Source organism: Procambarus clarkii, chromosome 30, assembly GCF_040958095.1.
Source record: "Procambarus clarkii isolate CNS0578487 chromosome 30, FALCON_Pclarkii_2.0, whole genome shotgun sequence".
NCBI classification, from domain to species: Eukaryota; Metazoa; Arthropoda; class Malacostraca; order Decapoda; family Cambaridae; genus Procambarus; species Procambarus clarkii.
In genome coordinates, this window is record NC_091179.1 from 9,992,778 (window position 1) to 10,009,242 (window position 16,465).

The 16,465-nt window shown below is 48.7% G+C and overlaps 2 protein-coding genes across 2 annotated transcripts in view; one reads left to right on the forward strand and one right to left on the reverse strand.

The window, feature by feature from the left end:
* LOC123765528 (uncharacterized) overlaps positions 1-16,465 on the reverse strand; it is a 147,648-nt gene that overhangs the window by 103,701 nt on the left and 27,482 nt on the right. The gene's annotated exons all lie outside the window — the stretch shown is intronic.
* On the forward strand, positions 7,572-16,187 carry LOC138369894 (streptococcal hemagglutinin-like). The gene is made up of 2 exons (XM_069333641.1): positions 7,572-7,581; positions 13,486-16,187. Exons 1-2 carry the CDS (start codon positions 7,572-7,574, stop codon positions 16,185-16,187), a joined length of 2,712 nt encoding a protein of 903 aa, XP_069189742.1.

Consider the following 16,465-nt stretch of genomic DNA (forward strand, 5'->3'; position numbering starts at 1 on the left):
CCCCATGCCCTCCCTTCTCCCCCGCCCCCCTAAGCCCCCCACTCTCCCCCACCCCACCTAAGTCTTCCCCTCTCCCCCACTCCCCTAATCCCTCCCCGCTTCCTCACCCACCTCAGCCCTCCTTTTTCCCCCACGCCCCCAAGCCCTCCACCCTCTTCTCCCCCCCAAGCCCCCCCATCTCCCCTATCCCCCAAAGCCTCTCCTCCCCCCATGCTTCCCAAACCCTCCCTCTCTCACCCCCCCCCAACCCTCCCCCTCTCACTCTCCCCCCCCCAACCCTCCCCCTCTCACTCTCCCCCCCCTACCCCCCCTCTTACCCACCCCCTAACCCTCCCCCTATCCCCCACCAACCCCCCTCTCCCCCACCCCTCCAAGCCCTCCCTCCTCCACCAGTCTTCCTGTGCCAGGTCCCCCCAGCTCCCACTCACCCCAGATCCCAAAGGTTTCCCCCAGAGGAGAGGCAGAAGAGAGTCAGTTTCAGGGTGATGTACTCGAACATAGATGGAATCACAAGCAAGACAAGTGAACTAAGGAAGCGAGCACAAGAAGTGAACCCAGATGTAATCGGCTCACTGAAACAAAAACTCTCTGGAATCATAACGAATGCCGTGTTTCCCCTGGAGTACACAGTAATAAGGAAAGAGAGGGAAGGTAGGGGAGGAGGCGGAGTGGCCCTACTCATGAAAAAGGAATGGAGTTTTAAGGAGATGGCCATCCCGGGCTGTGAGGAGTTCAGAGACTACATAGCAGGCACCATAACAATGGGAGGACCAAGAATAGTAGTAGCAGTAATATACAACCCTCCACCAAATGACAGAAGACCCAGTCAAGAGTATGAAAACAACAACATGGCAGTTAACACTATAATTGAGAGGGTAGCCTCTGCTGCCTGTAGAAATAGATCCCACCTGCTCATCATGGGCCACTTCAATCACGGAAGGATTGACTGGGAGAACAAGGAACCGCATGGAGGCGAGGATACGTGGAGAGCCAAACTATTGGAGGTGGTGACAAGAAACTTTTTAACCCAGCATGTCGGAGAACCCACAAGGATGAGAGGCAATGACGAACCAGCGAGACTCGATCTAGTCTTCACTCTGAACGACTCCGACATAAGAGAAATCGGTTTTGAGGACCCAGTAGGAATGAGCGACCACAGTGTACTGGTGTTTGAGTACTTGATTGAAGAAGGGTTATTGAACTCGAGGAGGGATACCGAAACCAAAAGGTTAGCATACCGAAAGGGAAACTAGGAGGGGATAAGAAAATTCCTAACAGATATAGCATGGGAAACAGAGCTCAGGGAAAAGACGGCCCAAGATATGATGGATTACATCACGCAGAAGTGCAAGGACGCAGCAAACAAGTTTGTCCCAGTCCAAAAGGAAAACAGAGAAATGAAAATGAGAAACCCATGGTTTAATCAGAGATGTAGGCTAGCTAAGCAGCAAAGTAAAAGGGCATGGAGAAACTATAGGAATAACAGGACACTGGAGAGCAGAGAAAGATACCAGAATGCCAGGAATGAATATGTCAGGATGAGAAGAGAGGCAGAAAGGCCATACGAAAATGACATTGCAAGCAAGGCAAAGACTCCTAAATTGTTTCATAGCCACATCAGGAGAAAAACAACAGTAAAGGAACAGGTTATGAAATTAAGGATAGGGGCGGAAGGATTCACTACAAATGACAAGGAAGTGTGTGAGGAATTGAATAAGAAATTCCAGGAGGTCTTCACCTTAGAGCAAGGAGAAATTCAAGAGGTAAGTGAGGGAATAGCTAACCAGGAACCACTGGAAGAGTTTGAGATTACCAGTGGGGAAGTAAGGAAGTGTTTACTAGAGTTGGACGTGACGAAGGCTATAGGCCCAGATGGAATCTCCCCTTGGGTTCTAAAGGAAGGAGCAAGCGAACTGTGCCTACCACTCTCCATAGTGTATAACAAATCACTGGCAACAGTGGAACTGCCAGATATTTGGAAAGCAGCTAACGTAGTCCCGATATACAAGAAAGGGGATAGACAGGAGGCACTGAACTACAGGCCAGTGTCCCTAACCTGCATACCATGCAAGCTGATGGAGAAGATTGTGCGAAAAAAACTAGTGGAGCATCTGGAGCGAAGGAACTTTGTAACACAACATCAACATGGGTTCAGGGATGGCAGGTCCTGCCTCACAGGGTTACTTGAATTCTACGACCAGGCAACAAAAATAAGGCAAGAAAGAGAAGGGTGGGCAGACTGCATATTTTTGGATTGTCAGAAAGCCTTTGATACAGTGCCACACAAAAGGCTAGTGCGAAAGTTGGAGATGCAGGCTGGAATGAGAGGGAAGGTACTCCGGTGGATAGAGGAGTACCTAAGCAACAGGAGACAACGAGTCTGTGTGAGGGGTGAGGTCTCAGATTGGCGAGACGTCACAAGTGGAGTCCCGCAGGGGTCAGTCCTTGGACCTATACTGTTTCTGGTATATGTAAATGATCTCCCAGAGGGTATAGATTCGTTCCTCTCAATGTTTGCCGACGATGCAAAAATTATGAGGAGGATTGAAACAGAGGATGATAGTAGGAGGCTACAAGATGACCTGGATAGACTGAATGAATGGTCCAACAAATGGCTGTTGAAGTTCAACCCGAGTAAATGCAAAGTAATGAAACTAGGCAGTGGAAACAGGAGGCCAGGCACAGGATACAGAATAGGAGATGAAGTACTTAATGAAACAGACAGAGAGAAAGATCTAGGAGTTGATATCACACCAAACCTGTCTCCTGAAGCCCACATAAAGAGAATAACGTCTGCGGCATATGCGAGGCTGGCTAACATCAGAATGGCGTTCAGGAACCTGTGTAAGGAATCATTCAGAATCTTGTACACCACATATGTAGGAACAATCCTGGAGTATGCGGCCCCAGCATGGAGCCCGTACCTTGTCAAGCACAAGATGAAGCTGGAAAAAGTCCAAAGGTATGCTACTAGACTAGTCCCAGAACTAAGAGGCATGAGTTATGAGGAAAGGCTGCGGGAAATGCACCTCACGACACTGGAAGACAGAAGAGTAAGGGGGGACATGATCATAACCTACAAAATCCTCAGGGGAATCGACCGGGTAAACAAGGATGAACTATTCAACACTGGTGGGACGCGAACAAGGGGACACAGGTGGAAGCTGAGTACCCAAATGAGCCACAGAGACGTTAGAAAGAACTTTTTCAGTGTCAGAGTAGTTAGTAAATGGAATGCATTAGGAAGTGATGTGGTGGAGGCTGACTCCATACACAGTTTCAAATGTAGATATGATAGAGCCCAGTAGGCTCAGGAATCTGTACACCAGTTGATTGACGGTTGAGAGGCGGGACCAAAGAGCCAGAGCTCAACCCCCGCAAGCACAATTAGGTGAGTACAATTAGGTGAGTACACACAGGGGCCTGGTAGCCTGGGGCCAGGTCCACGAAAGCACTTACGCAAGCACTTACGAACGTGTACATCTTTCCTCAATCTTTGACGGCTTTGGTTACATTTATTAAACAGTTTACAAGAATGAAAACTTCCCATTCAACTGTTGTTATTGTTATAAACAGCCTCCTGGTGCTTCAGAGCTCAATAACTGTTTAATAATTGGAAAGAAAGCCGCCAAAGATTGAGAAAAGATGTACAGGTTCGTAAGTGCTTGCGTAAGTGCTTCGTGAATCTGGCCACTGGTGGACAGCGCGCAGGACTCGTAATTCTGTGGCGCGGGTTCCATTCCCGCACCAGGCAGAAACAAATGGGCAAAGTTTCTTTCACCCTGAATGCTCCTGTCACCTAGCAGTAAATAGGTAACTGGGACTTAGTCAGCTGTCACGGGCTGTTTCCTGGTGTGTGTGTGTGTGTGTGTGTGTGTGTGTGGTGTGGAGAAAAAAAAGTAGTTAGTAAACAGTTGATTGACAGTTGAGAGGCAGGCCAAAGTGCAAAGCTCAACCCTCACAAACACAACTAGCCGAACACAACTAGGTGAATACACACACACACACACGCGCACACACACACACACACACACACACACACACACACACACACACACACACACACACACACACACACACACACACACACACACACACACACAGTGAGGCAGACCCAAACATAGTGGCAATAGTGGAAACTAAAATAAATGGCATGATCTCGGATGCAATCTTTCCAGAGGGGTACCAGGTGATAAGAAAAGAAAGGACACAGAGACAGGGAGGAGGAGTGGCACTACTAATAAAGCGGAAATGGAAGTTTGATGAGCTGGAAAATCCGGGTACCAATGAAAGCACAAGCTTCATACATGGAACTCTGACAGTGGATGGGAAGAAGATTGTAATCTTGATGCTCTACAATCCCCCACCAAAGAGTAGAAGGCCCAGGCAGGAGTACGAGGACAGCAACAAGACATGTATGGATGAACTGCAGAGGGCAGCAACTTTAGCGCATAGAATGAGAGCGAAGCTGCTGGTCATGGGGGACCTAAATCACGGAGATAGATTGGGAAACGAGGAATCCCCATGGCGGGGAGGAGACCTGGGGAGCGAAGCTGGTAGACGTTATTGACAGGTATTTCCTAACACAGCATGTGAAAGAAGATACTAGGGAAAGAGGAGGGGATACGCCCAGCCTGTTAGATCTCATTATCACTCAGAATGTAGAAGACATCGAGCAGTTGGAACATGAAATACCACTAGGAGCTAGTGACCATTGTGTCCTAGTCTTTGACTACATGATGGAGCTTAAAATTGTGACCAAAGGACAAGAGGTCCGGGAAAGGAGACTTGATTACAGAAAAGGGGACTACAGAAGGATAAGGGACTACCTGGGAGAAGTGCAGTGGGAGGAAGAACTTAGAGGAAAAACAGTGCAAGGTATGATGAACCAAGTCATATTGAAATGCAAGGAGGCTGAAGATAGATTTATTCCAACAATAAAGGAAAAAAGCAGGAGGGAATATAATAACCCATGGTTTAATAGACAGTGTCAGGAAGCAAAGGTGAGAAGCAGGAGGGAGTGGAGGAAGTACAGAAGACAAAGGACAGAGGACAACAGGATTAGATGTAACAGAGCTAGGAATGATTACATTAACATAAGACGAGTGTCGGAAAGAAATTATGAGAACGATATTGCAGTCAAAGCGAAAAAGCAACCAAAATTACTACATAGCCATATAAGAAGAAAGATGTCGGTAAATGACCAAGTGACAAGACTGAGGAAAACAGAAGGGGCATATACAGAAAGCGACAAGGAAATCTGCGAGGTACTGAATGCAAAATTCCATGGAGTGTTCACAACCGAGCCTGAGCAGCTCCCATTGTTAGAAGAGATTACCCAAGATGAAAGACTATCAGATATAGAGGTGACAGCAGAGGATGTAATGAAACAGTTGACAACACTGGATGCAAATAAAGCTGTTGGACCAGACAAAGTATCACCGTGGATACTTAAAGAGGCAGCGCAGGCTCTCAGCGTGCCTCTGGCAATGATCTTTAATGAGTCACTTATGTCGGGAGAATTGCCCAGTTGCTGGAAGGAGGCAAATGTCGTACCGATTTTCAAAAAAGGTGATAGGGTGGAGGCACTTAACTACAGACCCGTATCACTGACAAGCATCCCCTGCAAAATACTTGAAAGAATAATTAGGCTAAGACTTGTTGAGCACCTGGAGAGCATTGGGTTTGTAAACAAGCACCAACATGGGTTCTGGACAGGGAAATCATGCCTAACAAACCTTTTAGAATTCTATAATAAAGTAACAAGGATAAGGCAGGACAGAGAAGGCTGGGCAAACTGCATATTTCTTGACTGCCAAAAGGCCTTTGATACGGTACCGCACATGAGACTGCTATACAAACTTGAGAGGCAGGCAGGAGTAAGCGGAAAGGCCCTAGTATGGGTGAAGAACTACCTAACAGGAAGGAGCCAGAGGGTAATGGTAAGGGGCGAAAAGTCGGACTGGCGAACAGTAACAAGTGGAGTACCTCAAGGATCGGTGTTGGGACCAATCCTCTTTCTAATTTACGTAAATGATATGTTTACAGGAGTGGAATCATACATGTCAATGTTTGCAGATGACGCAAAATTAATGAGAAGAGTTGTGACAGACGAGGATTGTAGGATCCTCCAAGAGGACTTAAACAGGCTGCAGAGATGGTCAGGGAAATGGCTACTGGAGTTTAACACCAGTAAATGTAAATTTATGGAAATGGGATCAGGTGACAGGAGACCAATGGGACAGTACACAATGAAGGGGAACAGCCTACCTGTAACGATTCGAGAAAGAGACCTGGGAGTGGATGTGACACCTAATCTAACTCCTGAGGCACATATAAATAGGATAACGACAGCAGCGTACTCTACACTGGCGAAAATTAGAACTTCATTCAGAAACCTAAATGAGGAAGCTTTTAGGGTGCTTTACACTGCCTACGTGAGACCCGTCTTAGAGTATGCCGCGCCATCATGGAGCCCCCACCTGAAGAAACACATAAAGAAACTGGAGAAGGTTCAGAGGTTCGCGACGAGGCTTGTCCCAGAGTTACGAGGGATGGGATATGAAGAGCGGCTGAAGGTCCTGAGCGGCTGAGCGCCAGAATTGGTCTTACATTAGTGGTATACAAGGTTCTGAATCATTCCTTATACAGGTTCCTGAAGGCAGTTCTGATGTTAGCCAGCCTCGCTTACACCGCAGATGTTATTCTTTCGATGTGGGCTTCAGGAGACAGGTTTGGTGTGATATTAACTCCTAGATCTTTCTCTCTGTTCGTTTCATGAAGGATTTCATCTCCAATTCTGTATCCTGTGTCTGGCCTCCTGTTTCCACTGCCTAGTTTCATTACCTTACATTTACCTGGATTGAACTTTAGTAGCCATTTATTGGACCATTCATTCAGTCTGTCCAGGTCATCTTATAGCCTCATTCTATCTTCCTCCGTCTTAATCCACCTCATAATTTTTGCATCATCAGCTAACAATGAGAGGAATGATTCTATACCCTCTGGGAAATCATTTATATATATCAGAAACAGTATGGATCCAAGGACTGAACCCTGCGGGACTCCACTAGTGCCGGCTCGCCAATCTGTGACCTCACCCCGCACAGTGACTCGCTGTCTTCTGTTACTTAGGTACTCCTTTATCCAATGGAGTACCTTCCCTTTCACTCCTGCCTGCATCTCCTGCTTTTGCACTAGTCTCTGGTGTGGTACTGTGTCAAAGGCTTTCTGGCAATCCAAAAATATGCAGTCTCCCCTCCCCTCTCTTTCTTGCCTGATTCTTGTTGCCTGACCATTGAATTCAATTAATCCTGTGAGGCATGACTTGACATCCTTGAACCCATGTCTGAACACAATCCATGTGTTGTGTCTCAAAGTTCCTTCGCTCCAGATGTTTCACTTGCTTTTTCGCACAATTTTCTTCAATAACTTGCACGCTATGCAAGTTAGGGACACTGGGCTAAAGTTCAGTGCCTCCTGTCTATCCCCCCTTCTTGTATATCGGGACTATGTATGCCGTCTTCTAAATTTTTGGCAGTTCACCTGTTACCAATGATTTGTTATAGATCATGGAGATTGGCAAGCACAGAGCTTCTGCTTCTTCCTTTAGTGTCCATGGCGATAATCCATCCGGGCCTATAGCATGTGTGTGTACTCACCTAGTTGTGTTTGCGGGGGTTGAGCTCTGGCTCTTTGGTCCCGCCTCTCAACCGTCAATCAACTGATGTACAGATTCCTGAGCCTACTGGGCTCTGTCATATCTACATTTGAAACTGTGTATGGAGTCAGCCTCCAACACATCACTTCCTAATGCATTCCATTTACTAACTACTCTGACACTGAAAAAGTTCTTTCTAACGTCTCTGTGGCTCATTTGGGTACTCAGCTTCCACCTGTGTCCCTTTGTTCGCGTCCCTCACCCACTGTGTGTGTGTATTCACCTAGTTGTGCTTGCGGGGGTTGAGCTCTGCTCTTTCGGCCCGCCTCTTAACTGTCAATCAACCGTTTCTAACTACTACTACTTTTTTTTTCTTCTTCCCTCACACACACACACACACACACACACACACACACACACACACACACACACACACACACACACACACACACACACACACACACACATAATTTTAAAATCACACACACACACACTCATAATTTTAACACCAGGTATGATAGGGAAATGGGACAGGAGTCATTGCTGTAAACAACCGATGCTCGAATGGCGGGATCCAAGAGTCAATGCTCGATCCTGCAGACACAACTAGGTGAGTACACACACACACACACACACACACACACACACACACACACACACACACACACACACACACACACACAAAAAAAAAAAAAAAAAAAAAAAAAAACGACACCAAAATTATGAGAAGGATTAAGACAGAGGAGGAGAGCTTGAGGCTTCAAGAAGACCTGGACAAGCTGCAGGAATGGTCGAACAAATGGCTGTTAGAGTTTAATCCAAGCAAATGTAATGTAATGAAGATAGGGGTAGGAAGCAGGAGACCAGATACAAGGTATCACTTGGGAGATGAAATACTTCAAGAGTCCGAGAGAGAGAAAGACCTGGGGGTTGATAACACGCCAGACCTGTCCCCTGATGCTCACATCAATAGGATAACATCAGCAGCATATGCCAGGTTGGCTAACATAAGAACGGCCTTTAGAAACTTGTGTAAGGAATCTTTCAGAACATTATATACCACATATGTCAGACCAATCCTGGAGTATGCGGCACCAGCATGGAGTCCATATCTAGTCAAGCATAAGACTAAAATGGAAAATATTCAAAGGTTTGCCACCAGACTAGTACCCGAGCTGAGAGGTATGAGCTACGAGGAGAGACTACGGGAATTAAACCTCACTTCGTTGAGCCACAGAGATATTAGAAAGAACTTTTTTAGTGTCAGAGTGGTTGACAAATGGAATGCATTAGGAAGTGATGTGGTGGAGGCTGACTCCATACACAGTTTCAAGTGTAGATATGATAGAGCCCAATAGGCTCAGGAACCTGTACACCTGTTGATTGACAGTTGAGAGGCGGGACCAAAGAGCCAGAGCTCAACCCCCGCAAGCACAACTAGGTGAGTACAACTAGGTGAGTACACACACACACACACAGGAAGCAGTCCTTGACAGCTGACTAACTACCAGTTACCTATTTTCTGTTAGATAACAGGGTTATAGGGTGAAAGACACTCTGTCCATTGTTTCTTTCCGGCGCCCGGGATCGAACCCGGGACCACAGGATCACGTGTCCAGCGTGCTGTCCGCTTGGCCGGCCCACATGTACTCACCTAATTGTACTCACCTAATTGTGCTTGCGGGGCTTGAGCTTTGGCTCTTTGGTCCCACTTCTCAACTGTCAATCAACTGGTGTACAAATTCCTGAGCCTACTGGGCTCTATCATATCTACATTTGAAACTGTGTATGGAGTCAGCCTCCACCACATCACTTCCTAGTGCATTCCATTTATTAACTACTCTGACACTGACAAAATTCTTTCTAACATCTCTGTGGCTCGTCTGGGTACTAAGTTTCCACCTGTGTCCCCTTGTTCGTGTCCCACCCGTGCTGAAGCGTTTGTCTTTGTCCACCCTGTCAATTCCCCTGAGAATTTTGTAGGTTGTTTTCATGTCTCCCCTTACTCTTCTGTTTTCCAGGGATGTGAGGTTTAGCTTCATTAGCCTTTCCTCGTAGCTCATTCCTCTCAGTTCCGGGACGAGCCTGGTGGCATACCGCTGAATCCTCTCTAACTTTGTCGTTTGTTTAACTGGGTATGGACTCCAGGCCGGAGCTGCATACTCCGGGATTGGTCTTACATAAGTGGTAAACAGGGTCCTGAACGATTCCTTACACAAGTTTCTAAAGGCAATTTTTAGGTTGGCCAGTCTAGCATATGCCGCTGATGATATTCTTTTGATTTTGGCCTCTGGGGACAGGTTCGGTGTGATATCAACCCCCAGATCTTTCTCTCTATTTGACTCTTGCAGGATTTCACCTCCCAGATGATACCTTGTGTTCAGCCCCCTGCTCCCTTCGCCTAACTTCATTACCTTACACTTTCCTGAGTTGAACTTTAGCAGCCATTTTCTAGACCATTCCTCCAGTTTGTCCAGGCCATCCTGTAGTCTCTGTCTATCTTCATCCGTCTTGATTCTTCTCAGAATTTTTGCATCATCTGCAAACATTGAGAGGAACGAGTCTATACCCTCCGGATGATCGTTTACATATATTAGAAACAGGATGGGCCCAAGTATTGAGCCCTGAGGGACTTCGCTGGTGACATCTCGCCACTCTGATGTCTCCCTTCCCTCACCGTTACTCGCTGTTTCCTGTTGCTTAAGTACTCCCTTATCCACTGGAGCACCTTCCCTTTTACTCCTGTCTGTTGCTACAACTTTTTTAACAGCCTTATATGGGGTTCTGTGTCAAAGGCTTTCTGGCAATCCAAGAAAATGCAGTCGGCCAACCCTTCTCTTTCCTGCCTAATTTTTGTTGTCTGGTCATAGAATTCTATTAAACCTGTGAGGCACGATTTTCCATCCCATGTGTGTGTGTGTGTGTATGAGTGTGTGTGCGTGTGTACTCATCTATTTGTACGCACCTGTCTGTGCTTGCAGGATCGAGCATTGACTCTTGGATCCCGCATTTCCAGCCATCGGTTGTTTACTGCAATGACTCCTGTCCCATTTCCCTATCATACCTAATTTTAAAATTACGAATAGAGTTTGCTTCCACAACCTGTTCCCCAAGCGCATTTCATTTTCCCACTACTCTCACGCTAAAAGAAAACTTCCTAACATCTCTGTTACTCATCTGAGTTTACAGTTTTCACATATGTCCCCTCGTTCTGTTATTATTACGTGTGAACATTTCATCTATTTCCACTTTGTCAATTCCCCTGAGTATTTTATATATCCCTATCATATCTCCTCTCTCCCTTCTTTTCTCTAGTGTCGTAAGGATCAGTTCCTTCAGATGCTCTTCATATCCCATCCCTCGTAACTCTGGGACAAGCCTCATCGCAAACCTCTGAAACTTCTCCAGTTTCCTTATGTGTTTCTTCAGGTGGGGACTCCATGATGGCGCGGCATACTCTAAGACGGGTCTCACGTAGGCAGTGTAAAGCGCCATAAAAGCCTCCTCACTTAGGTTTCTGAATGAAGTTCTAATTTTCGCTAGTGTAGAGTACGCCGCTATCGTTATCCTATTTATATGTGCCTCAGGAGTTAGATTAGGTGTTACGTCTACGCCCAGGTCTCTTTCTCGAATCGTTACAGGTAGGCAGTTCCCCTTCATTGTGTACTGTCCCTTTGGTCGCCTATTACTCGTGTTAAACTCCAGTAGCCATTTCTCTGACCATCTCTGCAATCTGTTTAAGTCCTCTTGAAGGATCATACAATCCTCATCTGTCACAACTCTTCTCATTAATTTTGCGTCATCCGCAAACATTGACATGTAGGATTCCACTCCTGTAAACATATCATTTACGTAAATTAGAAAGAGAATTGGTCCCAGCACCGATCCTTGAGGCACTCCACTTGTTACTGTTCGCCAGTCCAACTTCTCGCCCCTTACCATTACCCTTTGGCTTCTTCCTGTTAGGTAGTTCCTTACCCATGCTAGGGCTTTTCCGCTTACTCCTGCCTGCCTCTCAAGTTTGTATAGCAGTCTCATGTACGGTACTGTATCGAAGGCCTTTTGGCAGTCCAGAAATATGCAGTCAGCCCAGCCTTCTCTGTCCTGCCTTATCCTTGTCACTTTATCATAGAATTCTAAAAGGTTTGTTAGGCATGATTTCCCTGTCCAGTACCCATGTTGGTGCTTGTTTACAAACCCAATGCTCTCCAGGTGCTCAACAAGTCTTAGCCTATTTATTCTTTCAAGTATTTTGCAGGAGATGCTTGTCAGTGATACGGGTCTATAGTTAAATGCCTCATCCCTATCGCCTTTCTTAAAAATCGGTACGACATTTGCCGCCTTCCAGCAACTGGGCAATTCTCCTGACATAAGTGACTCATTAAATCTCATTGCCAGTAGCACGCTGAGAGCCTGCGCTGCCTCTTTTAATATTTTAATATCCACGGTGATACTTTGACTGGTCCAACCGCTTTAGTTGCATCCAGTGTTGTCAACTGTTTCATTACCTCCTCTGCTGTCACCTCTATATCTGATAGTCTTTCATCTAGGGTAATCTCTTCTAACAATGGGAGCCACTCAGGCTCGGTTGTGAACACTCCATGGAAACTTGCATTCAGTACCTCATAGATTTCCTTGTCACTTTCTGTATATGCCCATTCTGTTTTCCTCAATCTTGTCACTTGGTCATTTACCGACATCTTCCTTCTTATATGGCTATGTAGTAATTTAGGTTGCTTTTTCGCTTTGATTGCAATATCATTTCATAATTTCTTTCCGACACTCGTCTTATGTTAATGTAATCATTCCTAGCTCTGTTACATCTAATCCTGTTGTCCTCTGTCCTTGTTTTCTGTACTTCCTCCACTCCCTCCTGCTTCTCACCTTTGCTTCCTGACACTGTCTATTAAACCATGGGTTATTATATTCCCTCCTGCTTTTTTCCTTTACCGTTGGAATAAATCTCTCTTCACCCTCCTTGCATTTCCATATGACTTGGTTCATCATACCTTGCACTGTTTTTCCTCTAAGTTCTTCCTCCCACTGCACTTCTCCCAGGTAGTCCCATATCCTTCTGTAGTCCCCTTTCCTGTAATCAAGTCTCCTTTCCCGGACCTCTTGTCCTTTGGTCACAATTTTAAGTTTCATCATGTAGTCAAAGACTAGGACACAATGGTCACTGGCTCCTAGTGGTATTTCATGTTCCAACTGCTCGATGTCTTCTACATTCTGGGTGAAAATGAGGTCTAATAGGCTGGGCGTATCCCCCTCCTCTTTCCCTGGTGTCTTCCTTCACATGCTGTGTTAGGAAATTCCTGTCAATAACGCCTACCAGCTTCGCTCCATGATTTAGGTCCCCCATGACCAGCAGCTTCGCTCTCACTCTATGCGCTATTGTTGCTGCCCTCTGCAGTTCATCTATACATGCCTTGTTGCTGTCCTCATACTCCTCCTGTGTGTGTATGCGTGTGTGTGCGTGTGTGTGTGCGTGTGTCTGTGTATGCATGTGTACTCACCTAGTTGTGCTTGCGGGGGTTGAGCTCTGGCTCTTTGGTCCCGCCTCTCAACTGTCAATCAACAGGTGTGTGTGTGTGTGTGTGTAGGTAATAATTATAAACACATTAAGAACTTCTATACTCTGTTTTATCAAATCAATGTATAAATAAACAGTATATATTTGTATAAGAACATGTGAAAACCACTGGACTTAAGCGAGAACACATCAACCAATGCGATGAGAGAGCAAGAGGGCAAACAGAGCCCAAGCTGCTCTAACCTTGTGGGTTGTATTTCATTACCTCAATAAACTCACTTGAACTTGCAAGATCATATTTTGAGACGCAAGGGGGTGCAAGACGCAATAAAGGAGGATGTTACGATAAGCATCCTCACAGCGCAGCATCCTCACAGCGCAGCATCCTCACAGCACAGCATCCTCACAGCACAGCATCCTCACAGCGCAGCATCCTCACAACACAGCATCCTCACAGCGCAGCATCCTCACAGCGCAGCATCCTCACAGCGCAGCATCCTCACAGCGCAGCATCCTCACAGCGGCAGCATCCTCACAGCGCAGCATCCTCACAGCGGCAGCATCCTCACAGCGCAGCATCCTCACAGCGGCAGCATCCTCACAGCGCAGCATCCTCACAGCGCAGCATCCTCACAGCGGCAGCATCCTCACAGCGCAGCATCCTCACAGCGCAGCATCCTCACAGCGGCAGCATCCTCACAGCGCAGCATCCTCACAGCGGCAGCATCCTCACAGCGCAGCATCCTCACAGCGGCAGCATCCTCACAGCGCAGCATCCTCACAGCGCAGCATCCTCACAGCGGCAGCATCCTCACAGCGCAGCATCCTCACAGCGCAGCATCCTCACAGCGCAGCATCCTCACAGCGCAGCATCCTCACAGTGCAGCATCCTCACAGCGCAGCATCCTCACAGCGCAGCATCCTCACAGCGCAGCATCCTCACAGCGGCAGCATCCTCACAGCGCAGCATCCTCACAGCGGCAGCATCCTCACAGCGCAGCATCCTCACAGCGCAGCATCCTCACAGCGGCAGCATCCTCACAGCGCAGCATCCTCACAGCACAGCATCCTCACAGCGGCAGCATCCTCACAGCGCAGCATCCTCATAGCGGCAGCATCCTCACAGCGCAGCATCCTCACAGCGCAGCATCCTCACAGCGGCAGCATCCTCACAGCGCAGCATCCTCACAGCGGCAGCATCCTCACAGCGCAGCATCCTCACAGCGCAGCATCCTCATAGTGCAGCATCCTCACAGCGCAGCATCCTCACAGCGCAGCATCCTCACAGCGGCAGCATCCTCACAGCGCAGCATCCTCACAGCGCAGCATCCTCACAGCGCAGCATCCTCACAGCGGCAGCATCCTCACAGCGCAGCATCCTCACAGCGCAGCATCCTCACAGCGCAGCATCCTCACAGTGCAGCATCCTCACAGCGCAGCATCCTCACAGCGCAGCATCCTCACAGCGGCAGCATCCTCACAGCGCAGCATCCTCACAGCGCAGCATCCTCACAGCGCAGCATCCTCACAGCGCAGCATCCTCACAGCGCAGCATCCTCACAGTGCAGCATCCTCACAACGGCAGCATCCTCACAGCGGCAGCATCCTCACAGAGCAGCATCCTCACAGCGCAGCATCCTCACAGCGCAGCATCCTCACAGCGCAGCATCCTCACAGCGGCAGCATCCTCACAGCGCAGCATCCTCACAGCGCAGCATCCTCACAGTGCAGCATCCTCACAGCGCAGCATCCTCACAGCGCAGCATCCTCACAGCGGCAGCATCCTCACAGCGCAGCATCCTCACAGCGCAGCATCCTCACAGCGCAGCATCCTCACACCGCAGCATCCTCATAGCGCAGCATCCTCACAGTGCAGCATCCTCACAGCGGCAGCATCCTCACAGCGGCAGCATCCTCACAGCGGCAGCATCCTCACAGCGCAGCATCCTCACAGCGGCAGCATCCTCACAGCGCAGCATCCTCACAGCGGCAGCATCCTCACAGCGCAGCATCCTCACAGCGCAGCATCCTCACAGTGCAGCATCCTCACAGCGGCAGCATCCTCACAGCGCAGCATCCTCACAGCGCAGCATCCTCACAGCGGCAGCATCCTCACAGCGGCAGCATCCTCACAGCGCAGCATCCTCACAGCGGCAGCATCCTCACAGCGCAGCATCCTCACAGCGCAGCATCCTCACAGCGCAGCATCCTCACAGCGCAGCATCCTCACAGCGGCAGCATCCTCACAGCGCAGCATCCCCACAGTGCAGCATCCTCACAGCGCAGCATCCTCACAGCGCAGCATCCTCACAGCGGCAGCATCCTCACAGCGCAGCATCCTCACAGCGGCAGCATCCTCACAGCGCAGCATCCTCACAGCGGCAGCATCCTCACAGCGCAGCATCCTCACAGCGCAGCATCCTCACAGCGCAGCATCCTCACAGCGGCAGCATCCTCACAGCGCAGCATCCTCACAGCGGCAGCATTCTCACAGCGCAGCATCCTCACAGCGCAGCATCCTCACAGTGCAGCATCCTCACAGTGCAGCATCCTCACAGCGCAGCATCCTCACAGCGGCAGCATCCTCACAGCGCAGCATCCTCACAGCGCAGCATCCTCACAGCGGCAGCATCCTCAAAGCTCAGCATCCTCACAGCGCAGTATCCTCACAGCGGCAGCATCCACACAGCGCAGCATCCTCACAGCGGCAGCATCCTCACAGCGCAGCATCTTCACAGCGCAGCATCCTCACAGCGCAGCATCCTCACAGTGCCGCATCCTCACAGCGGCAGCATCCTCACAGCAACAGCATCCTCACAGCGCAGCATCCTCACAGTGCAGCATCCTCACAGCGGCAGCATCCTCACAGCGGCAGCATCCTCACAGCGCAGCATCCTCACAGTGCAGCATCCTCACAGTGCAGCATCCTCACAGTGCAGCATCTTCACAGCGCAGCAGGCAGAGGAAACGTTAAAGGTGGAGGAGTTATCTTGAGGTTATCTTGAGATTATTTTCAGGGCTTTTAGTGTCCCTGCGGCCCGGTCCTCGACCAGGCCCCCACCCCCAGGAAGCAGCCCGTGACAGCTGACTAACACCCAGGTACCTTTTTTACTACTAGGTAACAGGGGCATAGGGTGAAAGAAACTCTGCCCATTGTTTCTCGCCGGCGTCCGGGATCGAACCCAGGACCACAGGATCACAAGTCCAGCGTGCTGTCTGCTCGGCCGACCGGCTCCCTAAGTTGGTGACAGAAGCAGACTTGATGACAGCTG